Genomic DNA, 17730 nt, shown 5'->3' with positions numbered 1-17730 from the left:
CATGCTTGTGATACTGGCAGCTAACAAAATTGCTAACTACTTTATTAATAACACTTTTATTCTGGAAACAATCATTGCAATCAATAAACAAGAGAAAACCTGCAGATGCTGGAAATCCAAGCAACATCCATAAAATGCTGGAGGAACTCAGCAGGCCAGGCAGCATCTATGGTAAAGAGTACAGTCGACGTTTCAAGCCGAGTTCCTCCAGCATTTTATGTGAGTTGCACTGCAATCAATAGCCTGTAACTTCCCTTTCTGAGGTGTGAACTGAAGTCTCAACTGTACAGGATGGTTGTGATGTGTGTATATGCCTCATGAATCAAGGTGGCGGGGCCAAAGCCTGAGAGCAAGGAATGAGCCAATGTATGGTCATTGCTGGGGCAAACGGAGCAGATTTGAAGCAGCGCATCCGAGGCGAGACAAGGCAAGGCAGGGCCTGAGAGTGAGGAACAAGCCGATGTTTGACCAATTTAAGCTCTGGGCCAGATTTGGAAGGTCAGGTAGGGGCAAAATCGAGACTGTCAGGCCCAGACCCGAAAGCGTATCGATATGGCAGAGCCTGGGTCCAAGAGTGAGGAACAAACTGACATTTGGTTGATTTAAGCACCGGGTGATATTGAAAAGGTCTGGGTGTCTGGGCCAGAGGCGAGGGACAGGCCGGTGTTTAGCTCACTGCTCAGCGAGGTTTACTCGTCTCCGTACTGAACTGAGGCTGTGGCCTGCAACTACCAGGCTTCTGGATTGGCTGTGACTGGCTTTGTGTCTGTGAACTCACTTTCATAGACGTTTGTTCGGAACGTTACTTGCTTACTTTTTATCGTTTGTACGATTTGTTCTTTTTTTTTCAGGTTGTGTATTTGACAACCTTTTTCAATGGGATCTTTAGGGTTTCTTTGTTTTTTGATGCCCATAAGGAGATGTATCTCAAGTTTCAATATTGTATATATTCTTTGATGATAATTGTACCTTGAACTTTGAGATAGAAAATGCATGTCATTGTGGATTTCAATATGCAGGTAGATTGAGAAAATCATGTTGGTACTGAGTGCCAAGAGAGTGAATTTGTAGAATGCCTGCAAGGTAGCTGTTTAAAGCAGCTTGTGATTGAGCCCAATAGGGGATCAGCTATTCTGGATTGGGTGTTGTGTAATGAACTGCATTTGATTAGGGAAATTAAGGTAAATGAAGATATTGGAGACAATGATTATAATGTGACAGTATTCACCCTGCAGTTTGAGAGGGAGAAGATAGTCAGATGTATCAGTATTACAAGTGAGTAAAGGGAATTACAGAGGCATGAGAGACGGACCAGCCAAAGTTGATTGGAAGGGGACACCAGCAGGGATGACAGCAGAGCAACAATGGTTGGAGTTTCTGGAAGCAATTCAGAAGGCACAGGGTAGATACATCCCAAGGAAGAAGAAGTGTTCTAAAGGCAGAATGATACAAGCATGGTTGACAAGGGAAGTCAAAGCCACTCTAAAAAACCCAAAGGGGGCCATATTATTAGCAAAAATTAGTGGGAAGTTAGAGGATTGGGAAGCTTTTAAAAACCAACAGAAGACAACTGAAAAACCTGTAAGGAGGGGAAAGATGAAATGTGAAAGTAAGCTCACAAATAATATCAGAGGATACCAATACCAAATGTATTTTTCAGATATGTAAAGATTCAAGATTCAAGATTCAAAAAATTTTGTTGTCATTCTAACCATACATCAGCTCAGCAGGGCAGAATGAGACAGCGTTTCTCAGGGGCAGTGCAATCAATAAAGTGTGAAAGAGAGGCGAGAATAGATATAGGACTGCTGGAAAAATAACACTGGAGAGGTAGAAATGGGGACAAGGAAGTGGGATATGAGCTGAGTAAGTGTTTTGCATCTGTTTTCACTGTGGGAGATGCTAGCCATATGCCGGAAGCTCAGGAGTGTCAGGGGTCAGAAGTGAGTGCAGATGCTATTACCAGGGAGAGGGTGCTTGGGAAGGTGAAGGGTCTGAAGGTAGATAGGTCAACTGAATCAGATGGACTACACTCCAGGGTTCTAAAAGAGGTAGCTGAAGAGATTGTGGAGGCATTAGTGATAATCTTTCAGGATCAAAAAATTTTGGCATGGTTCCAGAGGACTGGAAAGTTGCAAATGTCTCTCTACTCTTCAAGAAGAGAGGGAGGCAGAAAAAAGGAAATTAAAGGCCAGATAGCTTGACCTCAGTGTTGGGAAGATGTTGGAGTTGATTATTAAGAATGAGGTTTCGGGATACTTGGAGGCACATGATAAAATAGGCCACAGTCAACATGGTTTCCTCTTGCTAGACAAATCTGTTGGAATTCTTAGAGTGCTTAGCCCATTGCTCTACCATCTCTACACCCATGACTGTGTGGCTGGGCATAGCTCAAACAGCATCTATACGTTTGCTGATGATACAGCCATTGTTAGCAGAATCTCAGATGGTGCCAAAAAGACGTAAAGGAGTGAGATACACCAGTTAGTTGAGTGATGTCACAGCAACAAACTTGCACTCAACATCAGCAAGACCAAAGAGAAGATTGTGGATTTCAGGAAGGGTAAGACGAGAGAACACAATCCAGTCCTCATTGAGGGATCAGAAGTGGAGAGACTGAGCAATTTCAAGTTCATGGATGTCAATATCTCTGGGGACCTAAACTGGATGCAAAATGTTGATGGAACTATAAAGAAGTCAAGACAGCGCTATATTTCATTTAGAGTTTGAAGAGATTTGGTTTGTCAACTAAAACACTCGAAAGCTTCTACAAGTGTATCGTGCAGAGCATTCTGACTGGCTGCATTAATGTCTGGTATGGGGGGAGGGTACTGCTCAAGATCAAAACAAGTTACAGAAACGTGGAAAATTAGTCAGTTCCATCATGGGTACCAGTCTCTGTACTATGCAACACATCTTCAAGGAGCGGTGCCTTAGGGAGACAGTGTCCATCATTAACAATCCCCACCACCCAGGACATTCCCTCTTCACACTGTTACCATCAGGGAGGAGGTACAGAAGCCTGAAGGCACACACACAGCGATTCAGAAACAACTTCTTCCTCTCTGCCACCAATTTCTAAATGACATTGAACCCATAAACACAACCTCACTATTTTTATTTCTATTATTTTGCACTATTTATTTTAACTGAAGTATTTAATAGACATATATATTGTGATGAGATGGGGGGTGGGGGAGGGGAGTGTGGTCAACAACCCGCCCCAGCATTCCTAGTGACCTGTGCTATTTATTGTTATTGTGTTCAAGTGCTTTTGTGGGATTATGGTGGGATGTTCAAGTTCATTTATTGTTACATTTTAACCTGGGTTATAAAGTTGTTCGTACACGTTCATTCGTTCACCCTCACTGTAACTGGGGTGTGTAATAATCACCTCCCATGTCTGTATGTGACTGAGTGGGTTCTCTCCCTGGGTCATAGCACCCAGTCTGTTTTTGTGTTCATCACAATAAAAATAGACGTTGAGTTTAACGAGATTCTTCCTCTGTCATTATGGACCAAGTGCTCATCACATTGGTGTCAGGAGTGGGATTAGAAATTAATGATAAGTTTGAAGAGCTCTGACATTGGATAGGCTGCCTTAAGACCCAGGGAATAAGTTGAGGGACTGAGGAGTATGCCTTCCCACACCCCCAGGCGGGCTCATGAAGACAGGACCCAGAGGGAGGACCTGAGAACCAAGCACTGTGCCTTCCCAGGGAACCCTGACAGGGTGAGCGTACCCCGGTTCCCCAACCCAGGGGACACATTGGAGCACATCACCCACTTCCCTTGCAGCCCACACCGGGGAACCAAGATGCTGCAGACACTGGAGGATGGGCAACATGGCAGGCACCATCAACACCATCAGAGCAAAAGGAACACCAAGGGGCCTCAGCAGTTCATGCTACAAGATCCAACCTGAATCTCCCCAGATACAATGGTACCAGCCACCCGGAGCCTTACCTGGCACAAGGCAAAATTCCCGCATGGCACAACGGGTGGAACCCGACTGAGAGGGTGTTAGGTCGAAGAGGGCCCACAGGGCATCTCTCTCCTTGACTCTGGCACTGGATGGAGATGCCCTCTGGGCATTCCTCAACCTAATGCCAGCTGAGCGGCATGATTACTGGGCTTTTGTAGTGGCACTGGATGGTGTTTCTCCAGCAGGGCAGCTTCAGACTGCATCTCCAATGTGTTACACAGGGTGCAGTTACCTGAGCAGCAGAAGGCAGTTGTGTTGCACTGGGATCAACTGGCACTGTATTGGCCCTCGGCCACCACCGACCGAGCAAGGCTGAAGGAAGGATGTGACACTCCAGCTGTCCTGCCTCTTGCCTCACCAAATAATGCCTCCATTGGGTGAGCTACAAACACCCCATAGCACCCCAGGCAGCAGTGTCGGTGACCACCAGGACTTAGGGACTTTGTTGTGAACTCTGGGGTAGCTAGGGACAGCTGACCCTTCTGGTGGGGAGAGTGTGGTCGACTGCGCATCCCAGCATTCCTAATGAGCAGTGCTACTTATTGTTCTTGCATTAAAATGATTTCATGGGATTATGGTTGGGTGTTCAAGTTCATTTATTGTTACATTTTAGCTCAGATTATACAGTTATTCACATGTGTCTTTGTGGGTCACACTGACTGCAACCAGCGTGTGTAATAATCACCTCCCCCATCTGTATGTGACTGAGTGGTTTCTCTCCCTGGGTCACAGCTCCCAGTCTGTTTTTGTGTTTATCACAATAAAAGTGGTGGTTGAGTTAAAGGAGTTTCCTCATCTGTCATTATGGACCAAATGCTTGCCACATTATACTTAAAGAAATTCAGTTTTTTTTCTATATTTATCATATATTTCATTGTTCTGCTACCATAAAGTTAACAAATTGCACAGCATACGCCGGAGGTGTTAAATTTGATTCTGATTGTGATAGACAAAGCAGAATCAGAGGATGTTGTGCACTTAGATTTTCAGAGGGCCTTTGAAAAGCTGCTGCACATGAGGCTGCTTAACAAGATCAGAGCCTATGGTTTTACAGGAAAGATACTTGCATGGATAGAGCATCGGCTTGTTGGAAAGAGGCAAAATGTGGAAATAAAGAATGCTTTTTCTGATTGACTGCCAGTGACTAGTGGTATTTTGCAGCAGTCAGCGTTGTGACTGCGACTTTTTATGTTATACATCAATGCTCTGGATGACAGAATTGATGGCTTTGTGGTCACATTCGTGGGCAATACAAGATAGTTGGGGGCAGGCAGTACTGGGGATGTAGGGAGGCAGCAGAAGGATTTAGACAGATTAGGAGAATGGGCAAAGAATTGGCAGTTGGAATCAAGTGTCAGGAGGTGCATGGGCATTGATTTTGTTAGAAGGAATAAAAGTATAGACTCTTTTTTAAAAGGAGAAAATTCAAAAATCTGTGGTGCAAAGGGACTTGGCAGGGTTTCCTAAAGGTTAACTTGCTGGTTGGGTCAGTGGTGAGGAAAGCAAATACAATATTAGCATTCATTGCAGTAAGACTGGAATATAAAAGCAAGGAGCATAGAGATAAGGCATTAGAATGGGGTTGAGAGAGTAATGGATCAGTCATGATGAAAGTATAGGAGAAACCTCGATGGGTCGAATGGCCTAATTATGGTCCTATGTCTTATGGTCTTATGGAGAGTCAGTGAGTGTTGTTTACTTGGATTTTTAGAAAGCCTTTGACAAGATTCCGCACATGAACCTGCTTAACAAGATGAGTGTTTGTGGTATTACAGTAAATATCCCAGCATGGACAGAAGATTGACTGACTGCAAGGAAGCAAAGAGCGGTGTTCCACAGGGGTTGGTATTGGGACCACTTCTTTTCATATTATATGTCAATACTTTTTTAACAGAATTGATGGCTTTGTGGCCAAGTCTAAAGGTGATATGAAGATTGGTGGAGGGGCAAGGAATCTGTGGAAGAACTTAGCCAGACTTAGGCAAAAAGTGGCAGACGGAATATAATACAGGAAAATGTATCGTCATGCACTTTGGTAGAGTGATTAAAGCTGTAAACTATTTAATGAACAGAGAGAAAATTCAAAAATCAGGGATGGAAAAGGACTTGAGAGTCCTCGTGCAGGATTTCCTAAAGTTTAACTTGCAGGTTCAATCTGAGGTAAGGAACATAAATGCAATGTTCGCATTCATTTTGAGAGAACTAGAATATAATAGCAAGCATGTATGCTGAGGCTTAATAAGGCTTTGGTCAGACCGCACTTGGAGTGTTAGGCTCCTTATCTAAGAAAAGGTGTGCTTTCATTGGAGTGTGTCCAGAGAAGGTTCATGATAATGATTACTCTATTGAAAGGGTTAATGTATGAGGAGTGTTTGTTGGCTCTGGGCCTGTATTCACTAGAATTTAGAAGAATGAGGGAGTCTCATTGAAACATATTGAATATTGAAAGACCCAGATAGAGTGGATGTGAAGGGGTCGTTTCCTGTATTGGGTTAGTCTCGGACCAGAGGGCAGAGCTTCAGAATAGAGGGACGTCCATTCAATAGGAGGGATTTCTTTAGGCCGAGAATTGAGTATCTGTGGAATTTATTGCCACAGATGGCTGCGGAACTCAAATCATTGAGTGTATTCAAAGAAGAGGTTGATAGGTGCTTGATCAAGGTTACAGGCGAAAGCAGAATTCAGTTGTGAGGGAAAATGAATCAGCCATGATGGAATGGTGGAGAGACTTGATGAGCCAAATGGCCTTATTCTGCTCCTATTTTTATAGTCTTTTGAAAGTCAGCCAGTTTACTGTTCTGACCATTATGCTAAAAGCTATTTTGATGGGAAATGCTACCTGCATTTTCTCATCTGATGAATGAACTTCACTCCAGTAATAAGTTGGACATTTCCAAAGTTGTTGGACTGAATTTACACTTGGTATAACCATAGTTGTACAACACACACATAATGCCTGAGCAGCTCAGCAAATCAGGCAGCCTCTATAAAGGGGAATAAGCCGTCAATGTTTTGGGCCAAGACCCTTCAGCAGGACCATGATTGTTACTTGTTGTTGAGATTTGTAACTATTACTGATAGACGACTACAAGGTTTTAGTGAAGAAAATAGATTTAAGCAGACAGATTTATACAATAGACGAATGTGTCATTGTGTGGTTTCATTACTCCACGAGTTTCTTTTGGTTTGAGCAAAGTCCATTGCTATCTGTTCCTGGATATGGACAAATCCTTCTGTGAGATACGGTTTATCTTACCGCCTGATTTTTTTTAAGTTTATGAAGTCATTTTGTCCTTACGTGTCATCGTGAAATTTGAAGCTTGGTCACAAAACTGCCTTTGTGGTACAGTTACCTGACGTATTTGATGTTGTAATTATTTGAGTTAAGTACTGGCTCTTTCTGCAGGTCTGATTGCCCTCTCAGCCTATCCAAGAGTGGTGGTTACTATATGATTAGTGTAAACGTGTGCTTGATAGTTGACATGGATTCAATAATCAAGATGGTATGAACAGTTTTCCCATCTAGAGCTCAGTGAAGAACAGTCAGTGAGATGCCTGCACTTTATTAGAGATGCCCTCACTGAAATCTGCCAACCACTGCAGCCAGTGTTCCTCCCCTATATGTGGTGCAGGCTGGCTTCAACTAGTTAATCAATTAATGTTCTTCATTTATTTATTTAGCAACACACTTGACATAAATAGTCCCAGCCTTAAAATCTGCCTATTTAGATGTACTTACATTGCGTTTGCATGCTGCTTATAGCATGAGAATTTGCAAACCTTTCAACTGTACATCATTTGATTTTATGCTCTTAGGTTTACTGAGGATGATTTTATTGAACTGTTCAAGCAACTTCAGAAATGCAAATGGGTGAAGAACATAGAAGAGCAGAAGATTTTCAGGTAATTTGCAGAGTTTAATATTGCTGAAGTATAACTGAACTGCATCTAAATAATTCTTGAAAGAGAATGGTGGATTTATTTCTGGTGCTTCACTTTCATCTCACATCCCAAAGACAGCTCATAGATTTACAGAGCATGGGAAAAGGGCCTTTAATGTAACACATTCATCCCGACTAAGGTGCCTATCTCAGCTAATCCCATTTTCCTGTGTTTGGAACATGTTCCTCTCAAACTTTCTGACCCATGTACCTGAAAATGTCTCTGTAATTATTCCCACCACTTCCTCTTGCAACCACTCTCAGACTGGAAAAGCTTGCTTTTCAGGAACCCTTTAAATATTTCTCCTTTCATCAGAAACCTATGTCCTTTAGTTTAAGGCAATGGCCATCCACCTTACCAATGCGTCACATCATTTTATAAACTTTCATTAGGACACCCCTCAACCTCCTTTGTTTCAGGAAAAATAGGGAATGGATGTGTGGAATGATAGATTAATCATCCAGTGTTTGTCTGTGAGTTACTACAAGACCATTGTCCACGTGTCTTACAAACAATATTATGTGATGCTTCTTTTAATGAGGGATAACCCTTTAGAACTGAGTTCAGGAGGGATCTTTTCATCCAGGAGGCCTTCAAAATCAAATTTTGAGAGTAGAAAACTTATATGTGCCTGTCAAAATAAAATACAAGGATAACAGGTTTAGAGAACCTTGGTTTCAAGAGATATTGAGGCCCAGTTTAAGAAAAAAGCCGGTGAATCGCAGGTATAGGCAGGTAGGAACAAATGAGGAACTTGGGTAGCAGAAGAAATGTAAGAGAACACTAAAGAAAGAAATCAAGAAAGCTAAAAGAATGAGGTTGCTACTTCATCATGAAGAAGAATCCTAAGAGATTCTACATACACTGTATGTTAAGAGCAAAAGAATTGTAAGGGACAAAATTAGTTCACTAGCAGATTAGAATGGTAATTTATGCTGGAGAGAAAGAGATGTAGGAGATCTTGGGTTGATTTCTTGCATCTGTATTGTTACAAGAACCACCCCTTGTTATAATAATCAAGGAGGCACAGTGAGAATCTGTAATTACCAACAAATACCTTTATTGTCTCAACGGAAGAACACGTGAACTTGCACAACCAAATATCTGTGTGCAGACCTATGAAGTTTTATTACTAAGTGAGCCTGACATTAGCAGGGGAAAAGTTAGCCGGTATTCTAAGAGACCTGATATATGGGTATTTGGATAGACAGTTCAAGAGTGTCAGGGGGCAGAAGTGTATGTGGTTGACATTACTATGGAGAAGGTTCTTGGGAAGCTGAAGGTCTGAAGATTGATAAGTCACCTTCACCAGATAGTACATCCCAAGGGTTCTGAAAGACGTGGCAGAAGAGATTGTGGAGGCATTAGTAATGATTTTTCAAGAAACAATTGCTCTTGGTTGGCATGGTTCCAGAGGAAGGAAAATTACAAATGTCATTCCACTCTTCAAGAAAGGAGAGAGGCAGAAGAAAGGAAATTGTAGGCCCGTTAGTCTGACTTTCGTGGTTGGGAAGATGCTAGAGTCGATTGTTAAAGATGTGGTTTTGGTGTACAGTACTTGGAACACATTATAAAATAGGCTGCAGTCAGTATGGTTTCCTTAAGGGAAAATCTTGCCTGACAAATGGTTTGGAATTCTTTGGAGAATAACCATAGACAAAGGAGAATTGGTGGAAGTTGTGCACTTGGATTTTCAGAAGGCCATTGACAAGGTGACACACATGAGGCTGCTTAACAAGTTAAGAGCCCATGCTATTAGGGAATGAACTTCGCATGGATAGAGCATTGGCTAATTGGCAGGAGGCAAATAGGAGGCAGTAAAGGGAACTTTTTCTGTCAGGCTGCCAGTGACTAGTGGTGTTCCACATGTGTCTGTGTTGGGACAGCTTCTTTTTGCATTATATGTCAATGATTTGGATGACAGTATTGCTGGCTTTGTGGCAAATTTGTGGATGATACAAAGGTAGATGGAGGGGCAGGTAGTTGTGAGGAAGTAGGGAGGCTACAGAAAGACTTGAATATATTAGAAAAATGGGCAAACAAGTAGCAGATGGATTACAGTGTCGGGAAGTGTATGGTCATGCACTTTGGCAGAAGAAATAAAAGCATAGACTTTTTTCTAAGTTGAGAGAAAATTCAAAAAATCTGAAGCGCAAAGGGACTTGGAAGTCCTTGTGCAAGATACCCTAAAGTTAATATGCAGGTTCAGCCATGTGATGTTAGTGTTCATTGTGAGAGGACTAGAATATAAAAGCAAGAATGTAATGTTGAAGCATTAGTTAGGCCTCACGTGGAGTATTGTGAGCAGTTTTTGGGCCCTTATCTAAGAAGGAATGTGCTGGCATTGCAGAGGGTTCAAGGGAGGTTCAGGAAAATGATTTCAGGATTGAGAGGCTTGTCATTTGAAGAGTGTTTGATGGTTCTGGGCCTTGACTCACTGCAATTCAGAAGAATGAGGGGTGACCTTATTGAAACCTATCGAATGTTGAAAGAACTCCATTGAGTCTATGTGGTGAGGATGTTTCCTATGGTAGGGGAGTCTAAGACCAGAGGCCACAGTCTCAGAATAGAGCAGAGTTCAGTTAGAAAAAAAGATGAAGAGGTATTTCTTTAGCCAGGGAGTGGTGAATCTGTGGAATTCATTGCCACAGGTAGGTGTGAAGGCCAAGTCATTGGGTGTATTTAATGCAGAGGGTGATAGATTCTTGATTAGTCAGGGCATGAAGGGATATGGGGAGAAGGCCATTGGGGCTGAGACGGAAAATGGGTCAGCCACGATGATATGGCAGAGCAGACTCAATGGGCAAATGGCCGAATACTGCTCATATATCTTATGGATTTATGGGATTGATTTGGGATAGTCAGCATGGTTTTGTGCATGGTAGGTCATGTCCAAACAATCATAGAGGGATTTTTGTGGCAGTTACCAGGAAAGTTGATGAAGGCAAGGCAGTGGACTTCAGCAAGGCACTTGACAATATCCTGCACATGAGGTTAGTCAAGAGATTCAGTTACTTGGCATTCAAGACGAGCTGTAAATTGGACTAGACATTGGCTTTGTGGGAGAAGGCAAAGAGTGATAGTATATGGTTGCCTCTCTGACTGGAGGCCTGTGACTAATGGAGTGTCACAGGGATCGGTGCTAGGTCCATTATTGTTTTGTCATCTTTATCAATGATCTGGATGATAATGTGGTGAACCAGATCAGCAGATTTGTGGATGACACCAAGACTGGGGGTAAAATGAACAGCAAGAAAGAGTATCAAAGCTTGCAGCAGGATCTGGACCAGCTGGGAAAATCGATTGAAAAATGACAGATGAAATTTAATGCAGACAAGTGTGAGGTGTGGCAGTTTGGGAGGACCAACCAGGATAGGTCTTACCACTGAGCAGTAGGACAGTGAGAGATACGGTAAAACAATGTTCCCGCACACATCGTGTTTGTTGCCACATAGCTGAAACTTTCTTTTATATAATGTTTTATTAAAATGCTGTGCAATTCTGAGACCATGTGAAAATGTTTCTGCTCAGTGCGATGGTTGGTCTGCACAACTATAAAAAAGAAAGTTGAGGCATTGGATATGAGTCTAACGATTAGTAGAGACAGGCATCATGGTTGCTATAGATAGAATAAATGGTCCTGAGTACTTTTTCCCAGAGGAGAAAAGTATAGAACTAGAGGGCACAGGTTCAGGGTGAGAGGAAAGGCATTGGAATGAGAATTGAGGGGTAGTTTTACACAGTGTGATGAATGGTTGGCTTGGGTGAGGTTGGTCAAGAGGGCCTGGTTCTGTGCTGTTTGCTTCTGTGATTCAATGTTTTCTCTTCCAGGTCAGAGCTGCAGAAATGCTGCAATGCAAGTCAAAATTTTATTGTCACTCAGGACAATTCACCATTGGGAACAAATATCAGTTATAGTGCAGAACCTCGAAGAATTTTTAAAATTACAGAAGATGTTGTCAATCTACTTCCTAAGGTACGTGATAGTTTACTCAAGTATGCATGAATTAAGAGTCAGTGTAAGATGTGCTGCATTTTTAAAAACCTTGTATACTGCAGAGGGCTCACAACTCCATAGTTCATTTTTCCAATTTACCAACCATTCCACTTCTCACGACATTTTCACAAATGCTGCATATGAAACTCTTGCTCTCTACCTCATCCTTTCCCATCATCCATGGATCCCATCAGTCCTTAAATGTGAAGCAACAATTAATTTGTATTTCTTCAAGGTGAACTTATTCCATTTGATGCTGCTGTTGTGGAGAAATCAATTGCAGACTGTGACTCTTCTACATTGTTCCAATGATGCCTAATGTAAGTTTGAGAACTGGCATCTCATTTTCCAATTAAGGATATCACAATCCTTGGGACTTAATGCTGAGTTTAACAGTTCCAGGTGACTTTTATGAAGATGTACCTGTGACTTTATTTCAATATTTTATGTTTCATTTTGTCTCTGTGGTGTTTTTGTTCCAATTTTTATGATAATTGTTGCCTTGACAACTTCGGCCTTATCACAGACAATCCCTTTGGTTAAAATTGTGGAGATATTGGAAATCTGAAATTAAGACAGAAAGTACTGGAAACAGTAGTCAGCATCTGTGGAAAGAAAGTCAGTTACTAATTATCTTCTCACTTTTCCTGTTCTGATCAAGGGTTCTTAGTTAGAAACACTGACTCTTTTCTCCTTACGCTGGTTCTGCATGACCTGCCAAACACTTTCATTCCAGAAATGGGTGCCTTATCCCAAGGACCATGCTGAGAAATCTCCTGCAGACACTCTCCAATATTGCATATTCTTTCAAGAATGAGTTGACGCACACCCACAGGACCCTCTGCCCCTGTATCCCTTTCAGAATGTTATTTTTTCTTCCTACAAAAAAGGAATCACTTCAAATTTCTCTACACTAAACTTTATTTGCAAATTTAAATCGAGGGCTTCACATAGTTTTGTCTGAAATATCTAATTTAAATTCCTGTCAATACATGAGGCATGAGCCTAGCCTGGCCAAGCTTTCCTCAAAAAGCAACAAGCTCTCCCTGTAGTGTTAGTTCAATGACCTTAACTGGTCCAAATAAATTAACTTCCTTCTTTAAATATGTTGTATGCAATACTGCAGATATAACTGAAGCATAACCTCCCTAATTTATTTATTAGAGTCATCAGGAAATAAATAATGAAATTGTTAGCTGGTCAACTATCTGTTTATTCCAATCTGTTATGTTCTGTGTTAGGTGCTTTTATTGTGGCACTAACTTTTGATGCAGTTTTATCTCATATGTACATATAGCATTTCAGCTCAATATCTTGGTTCACCAAGAAAGAGTGGGTTCATGAAACAACAGGAATAGTGTTTAAACATCTGGAATGTAATTTAAAATTATGACTATTGCATGAAAATTGAATCAAACAACTAGTTCAGATACTAGCAGAAAAGGAGAAGATTGTTGAAGTACCTTTGTACACAGTGGCAGACTAGAAGCAGTGGAAAACCTAGCTTTAGATCAAAGAAAGATATGCAATGTCTAGTCTTTATGGTTACTTCTACTGTTAATGAGTATTTTTATCTTAAACATATTAAATGGCAGCCACTGAAACACTGCTGTATGGAAAGGAATCCTTACCTATCATTGGAGTCATTCATGAATTAACATCTTGGGTAGGCAAATGTTCATCTTGTAGCAGGCAGGGTCAGTGAGAAAGGGAAGTCTATCCTAGTGTCAGCTACTGTCTTAAGGTTACTGTAACCACATAAGCTTAAAGTATTTTATCATAGAATACGGTTTGTTTTCTATTTAGCAAAATCTTTTGGCAGCACTAATGCACATCTCTTGGCAATTCAAGTTCTGGTTAATTCAAATGGAGGTAGGCAAAGGACACTCCAGTTCTAGATGATCCGAGTAAATATCTCATCAATGCTGAACACTGAGCAGTATTATGTTGATGATGGGAAATTCTGTGATACAAATGCCATGGAATGTCAAGAGAATATGGGAACATAACCAAAGAACCATAAATTGGTTGTTTGACCCTCTGAGGCAGAACCACTACTCATCATGGCAGACCTTCTTCCTCAGCTCCATTCTCACACCTTTCCCCATATCTGTTAATATTCAGAAATCTATTCTTTTGTGTGAAGTTGACGACTGAGGCTCCATAGCCCTAGACAATGATAAACAATCAGCAAACAAATATCTACCTGTTGTGAGAGGGGAAACGTGCTTTGGTTGGGGTAACAGCTGAAGCCGCAATTGAATCCATTGCACACGTTTTATTCACTTCCCAGCTGTAGTTGCATGCAATAAATTCAATGTATTAAATAATTATTCTGTGAAATTCCCATCTCAGCAGAACATGTATGTCTTGGATCACATTTTATAAACTTGTGAAAAAGAACACTTCATTGTCTAAGTTAACCATTTTAGTTGTGAGGACTGCTTCACTGCGGCAACTCGGACCTCACAGCATCGAACATAAGGAAATTTTGATAACCTATAAAACTTGTTTCAAATACAATTACTTTAAACTGCATTCAGATAATTTGTAGATTCTTTTGTCTTCTTCTTTCTGTCTCTGAAATGAGTTTTAAAACATAATGAGGATGATTGATGTTTTCCTACATCCTCAGCCTGCTATTTCCTTCTTTAAATGTACTGTAAAATAATCCCATGAGGTTGATTACATGTATGCAAATTCAGTTTTCTGCAGAATTTAAGAAATGATAGAATTGTGAGAGAATCTAATTCAATGTCAATGATTTTGTTTAGACAGTACCATTTAAAAAACTTAAGCACTGCTCTGTTGTTGGAAATGCTGGAATTTTAGCGAACAGCAGTTGTGGAACTGAAATAGATCGGGCTGACTTTGTATTCAGGTATGAGTCAAAATGTGACTTGCATTTGCTTCAGAAACATTGGTCTACTGGAGATAATCATTTGGTTTGAAAATCACCTCTGACTAGAATTTTCTCAGGCCTATTGCCAATTCAATGATAAATGTGGTGTTAATGATGATTACAAAATTTGAGTCATTTATTGTTAAATAATTTAAATTACAATCTATCACATCAGTCGTCTTTGCTAGTCTGATGAAAAATGTATGCTTATTTTATTTTTTCCCATTAACTTGCTGTTTTTATGATGTACATGCAAGTGGCAAGTTTATATTATGCAATATTAATTATAATTTTTTATGTATTTGCTTGCAGGTGTAATCTGCCTCCTGTTGTTGAGTATAAGGATGATGTGGGTACTAAGACGGATATTGTGACTTCCAATCCAACTATCATTGTGAATAGGTCATTATGTATTTATTTAGCTGCTAAAAACAAAGATAAAGAGAAATGTATCTAAGATTAAAGAGGGGAGCTGTGAATTGAAAACAGATGTATGTTGTAGCCAGTCCCCATATTTTCAGCAATTTTTCTTTCTATTTGTTTCTTCATCATTGCCTTCTCTAGGAATTTGATGAGTTCATGCAAGCAAGGAATTTCATTGCTCCTAGGTGTACATGACAATAAACTAATCTGAATCTTTAGCAACATGTAAAATGCTGAGGAACTCAGTGGCTCAGGTGGCTTCTGTGGAGAGAGACAGACAATCAATGTTTTGGATCAGTCGTCTTCATCTCGACTGAAAGAGAGAGGGGAGCTAGCCAGTATTAAAGTGTGGAGGGAAGGGATGGTGCAAGAGCTAGCAGGCAGTGGGTAGATCCGGGAGAGGAGGAATGGAAAGGCAGATTGGGGAGGGAAAGTTGAATTTTCCCCAGTTCGTCTATCTCCACCACATTTTTCCTCCATAAACCTTCCACAAGAGGTCATAAAGAAGCTGGTATCATTGATTTTGATGCTTTCATGTTGCAGAGCAACAAGACAGAATATGAGATGGTGCTTTTCCGGTTTGCTTCTGCCCTCAATGTGGTATGCATGGACATCTCAGTGTGGGAATGGAAAGGGGAGTTAATATGGCTGGCAACATGACTTTGATCTCTGAGGAGTGTGTAGACCACATGATTCATAGCCAGAGGCTTTAGTACAGAATGTGACATGAATCAAAGACTAATGCTGTGAAAACCGGAGCTTTTGGAAATTTTGCTCACCAGAGAGGTCCAGAGCGGATGTAATGCCTCTGAAACCCCAGCACTCACTGATGTGCTGTTATTCACCTGCTGCCCTATGATCCTTGACCTTTCCGAATGGCGAGTTATTGCCACATCACCACCTCCACTAATGGAGTACTACGAGAGGGGTGACCATTGAAGGATTATATCTCCAGCTGCTTGCTGGAAGTGGCACCCACTGTTAGTTAGAAAAGTAGCAATGTAGTGCAATATGCTCCTCAGTGGATATGTTTATCCAGCAGCTGAAGTCACATGCAAAGCTCCAATTTGTGACAATAAGGCAGAAATGGGCCTTGCATGAATAGTGAAGACATTAAGCTGGGTTGTTTTCTCTGGAGTGACAGAGGCTGAGGAGAGATCCTTAAAATTATACGAGGCATAGATAAAGAGGTCATAAAGAAGCTGGTATCATTTTCCTGGGGTCAAAATGTCTAATACTAGAAGTCATGCATTTTATCCATGAGGGAATAGTTCAAAGGAGTTGTGTGGGGAAAATCTTTTACAAAGAGAGTGGAGTGTGCCTGGAGTACGCTGCTAGGGGTGGCAACTGGAGACAAATATGAAAGAGGTAATTAAGAGGGTATATAGAATGGAAGGATACGGACATCGTTTAGGCAGAAGGGATTAGCTTAGTTAGGCATTTTATTACTAGATTAATTTGTATCGCACAGCATGGGCCAAAACGTATGTTCCTGTGATATTCTGTTTTACATATCATAATTACATATCTGGTAAATAGCATATGGAATCGTCATTTTGAATGTTACTTCGTCTGCATATGATTGCTAATTTGACTTTACTTACAGATTCTCCTGATCACTTACAAAAAAATACTTTGTGAGATTGATAATTTCCTTGAACTTCAGGGCCTAAATTTAAACTATTATTTAAATTACAGATTTAAAAGACTTAATTTAAGAAGAAAACCATTTATGGACCATATATCTGCATATGAAGATACATTTATTCTGTTGCCTGCATTTTCTTTTTCATTCTGTACTTCAACTGCATTTAAAGTTTTATACACTCTGCAAGATTTTGGAACGAAACAACAGGCAGTGTTTTTAAATCCTTCGTATATGAAATCCATCAGTAAATTCTGGAAAGATAACGGTGTAAATGAGGCTGTTCTTTCCAGTGGTTTGATAATAATAAGTGCAGCATTGGACATGTGTGAGGAAGTTCAGTTGTATGGATTTTGGCCCTTCACCAAGGACATGAATGGAAACCAATTCTTCCATCATTACTACGACAATGTGTTGCCATCAAAAGTTCACAAAATGCCTGCTGAGTTCTACAAACTAATGCAGCTTCATGCGAAAGGCATTGTGAAACTGCAAGCTGGTAGGTGTGAAAATGTAAGAAATTGATAAACTTGAAACAAAAAATCTTAATATTTTGTGATTGAGAAGCAAAAAAAAAAACTTCCTTACCAACTATTATTGATGCAACATAGAAAACATTCTGTCTGGATATTTAACAGCTCTGTATATGACTGCAAGAAACTGCTGAGAGTTTTGGACATAGCTTAGCACATCACGGAAACCAGCCTCCTCTGTGGTAATTCTGTCAATATTTTGTGTGGAAAGATGCCTTTCAACCCAATGAGTTCAGACCCATCCACTTTACATTAATCCTATGTTTTATTTTCCCTAAATTCTCTTCAATCCCCTTCCCCTTA

General features: G+C 40.7%; 1 protein-coding gene across 1 annotated transcript in view; it reads left to right on the top strand.

Moving 5' to 3' along the window:
* LOC140195716 (alpha-2,8-sialyltransferase 8F-like) overlaps nucleotides 1-17419 on the top strand; it is a 76943-nt gene extending 59524 nt beyond the window's left edge. Inside the window, exons 3-7 of the mRNA XM_072254426.1 lie at nucleotides 7802-7888; nucleotides 11759-11903; nucleotides 14699-14805; nucleotides 15139-15228; nucleotides 16948-17419. Coding sequence (XP_072110527.1) covers nucleotides 7802-7888; nucleotides 11759-11903; nucleotides 14699-14805; nucleotides 15139-15228; nucleotides 16948-17419 — 901 coding nt within the window. The remainder of the gene's footprint in view (nucleotides 1-7801; nucleotides 7889-11758; nucleotides 11904-14698; nucleotides 14806-15138; nucleotides 15229-16947) is intronic.
* The last annotated feature ends 311 nt before the right edge of the window (nucleotides 17420-17730 follow it).

The sequence above is a fragment of the Mobula birostris genome, chromosome 3 (genome assembly GCF_030028105.1).
Source record: "Mobula birostris isolate sMobBir1 chromosome 3, sMobBir1.hap1, whole genome shotgun sequence".
In the NCBI taxonomy this organism is placed as follows: domain Eukaryota; kingdom Metazoa; phylum Chordata; class Chondrichthyes; order Myliobatiformes; family Myliobatidae; genus Mobula; species Mobula birostris.
Note: the sequence above shows the minus strand (reverse complement) of the source record. Positions and strands in the feature narration are given on the sequence as shown.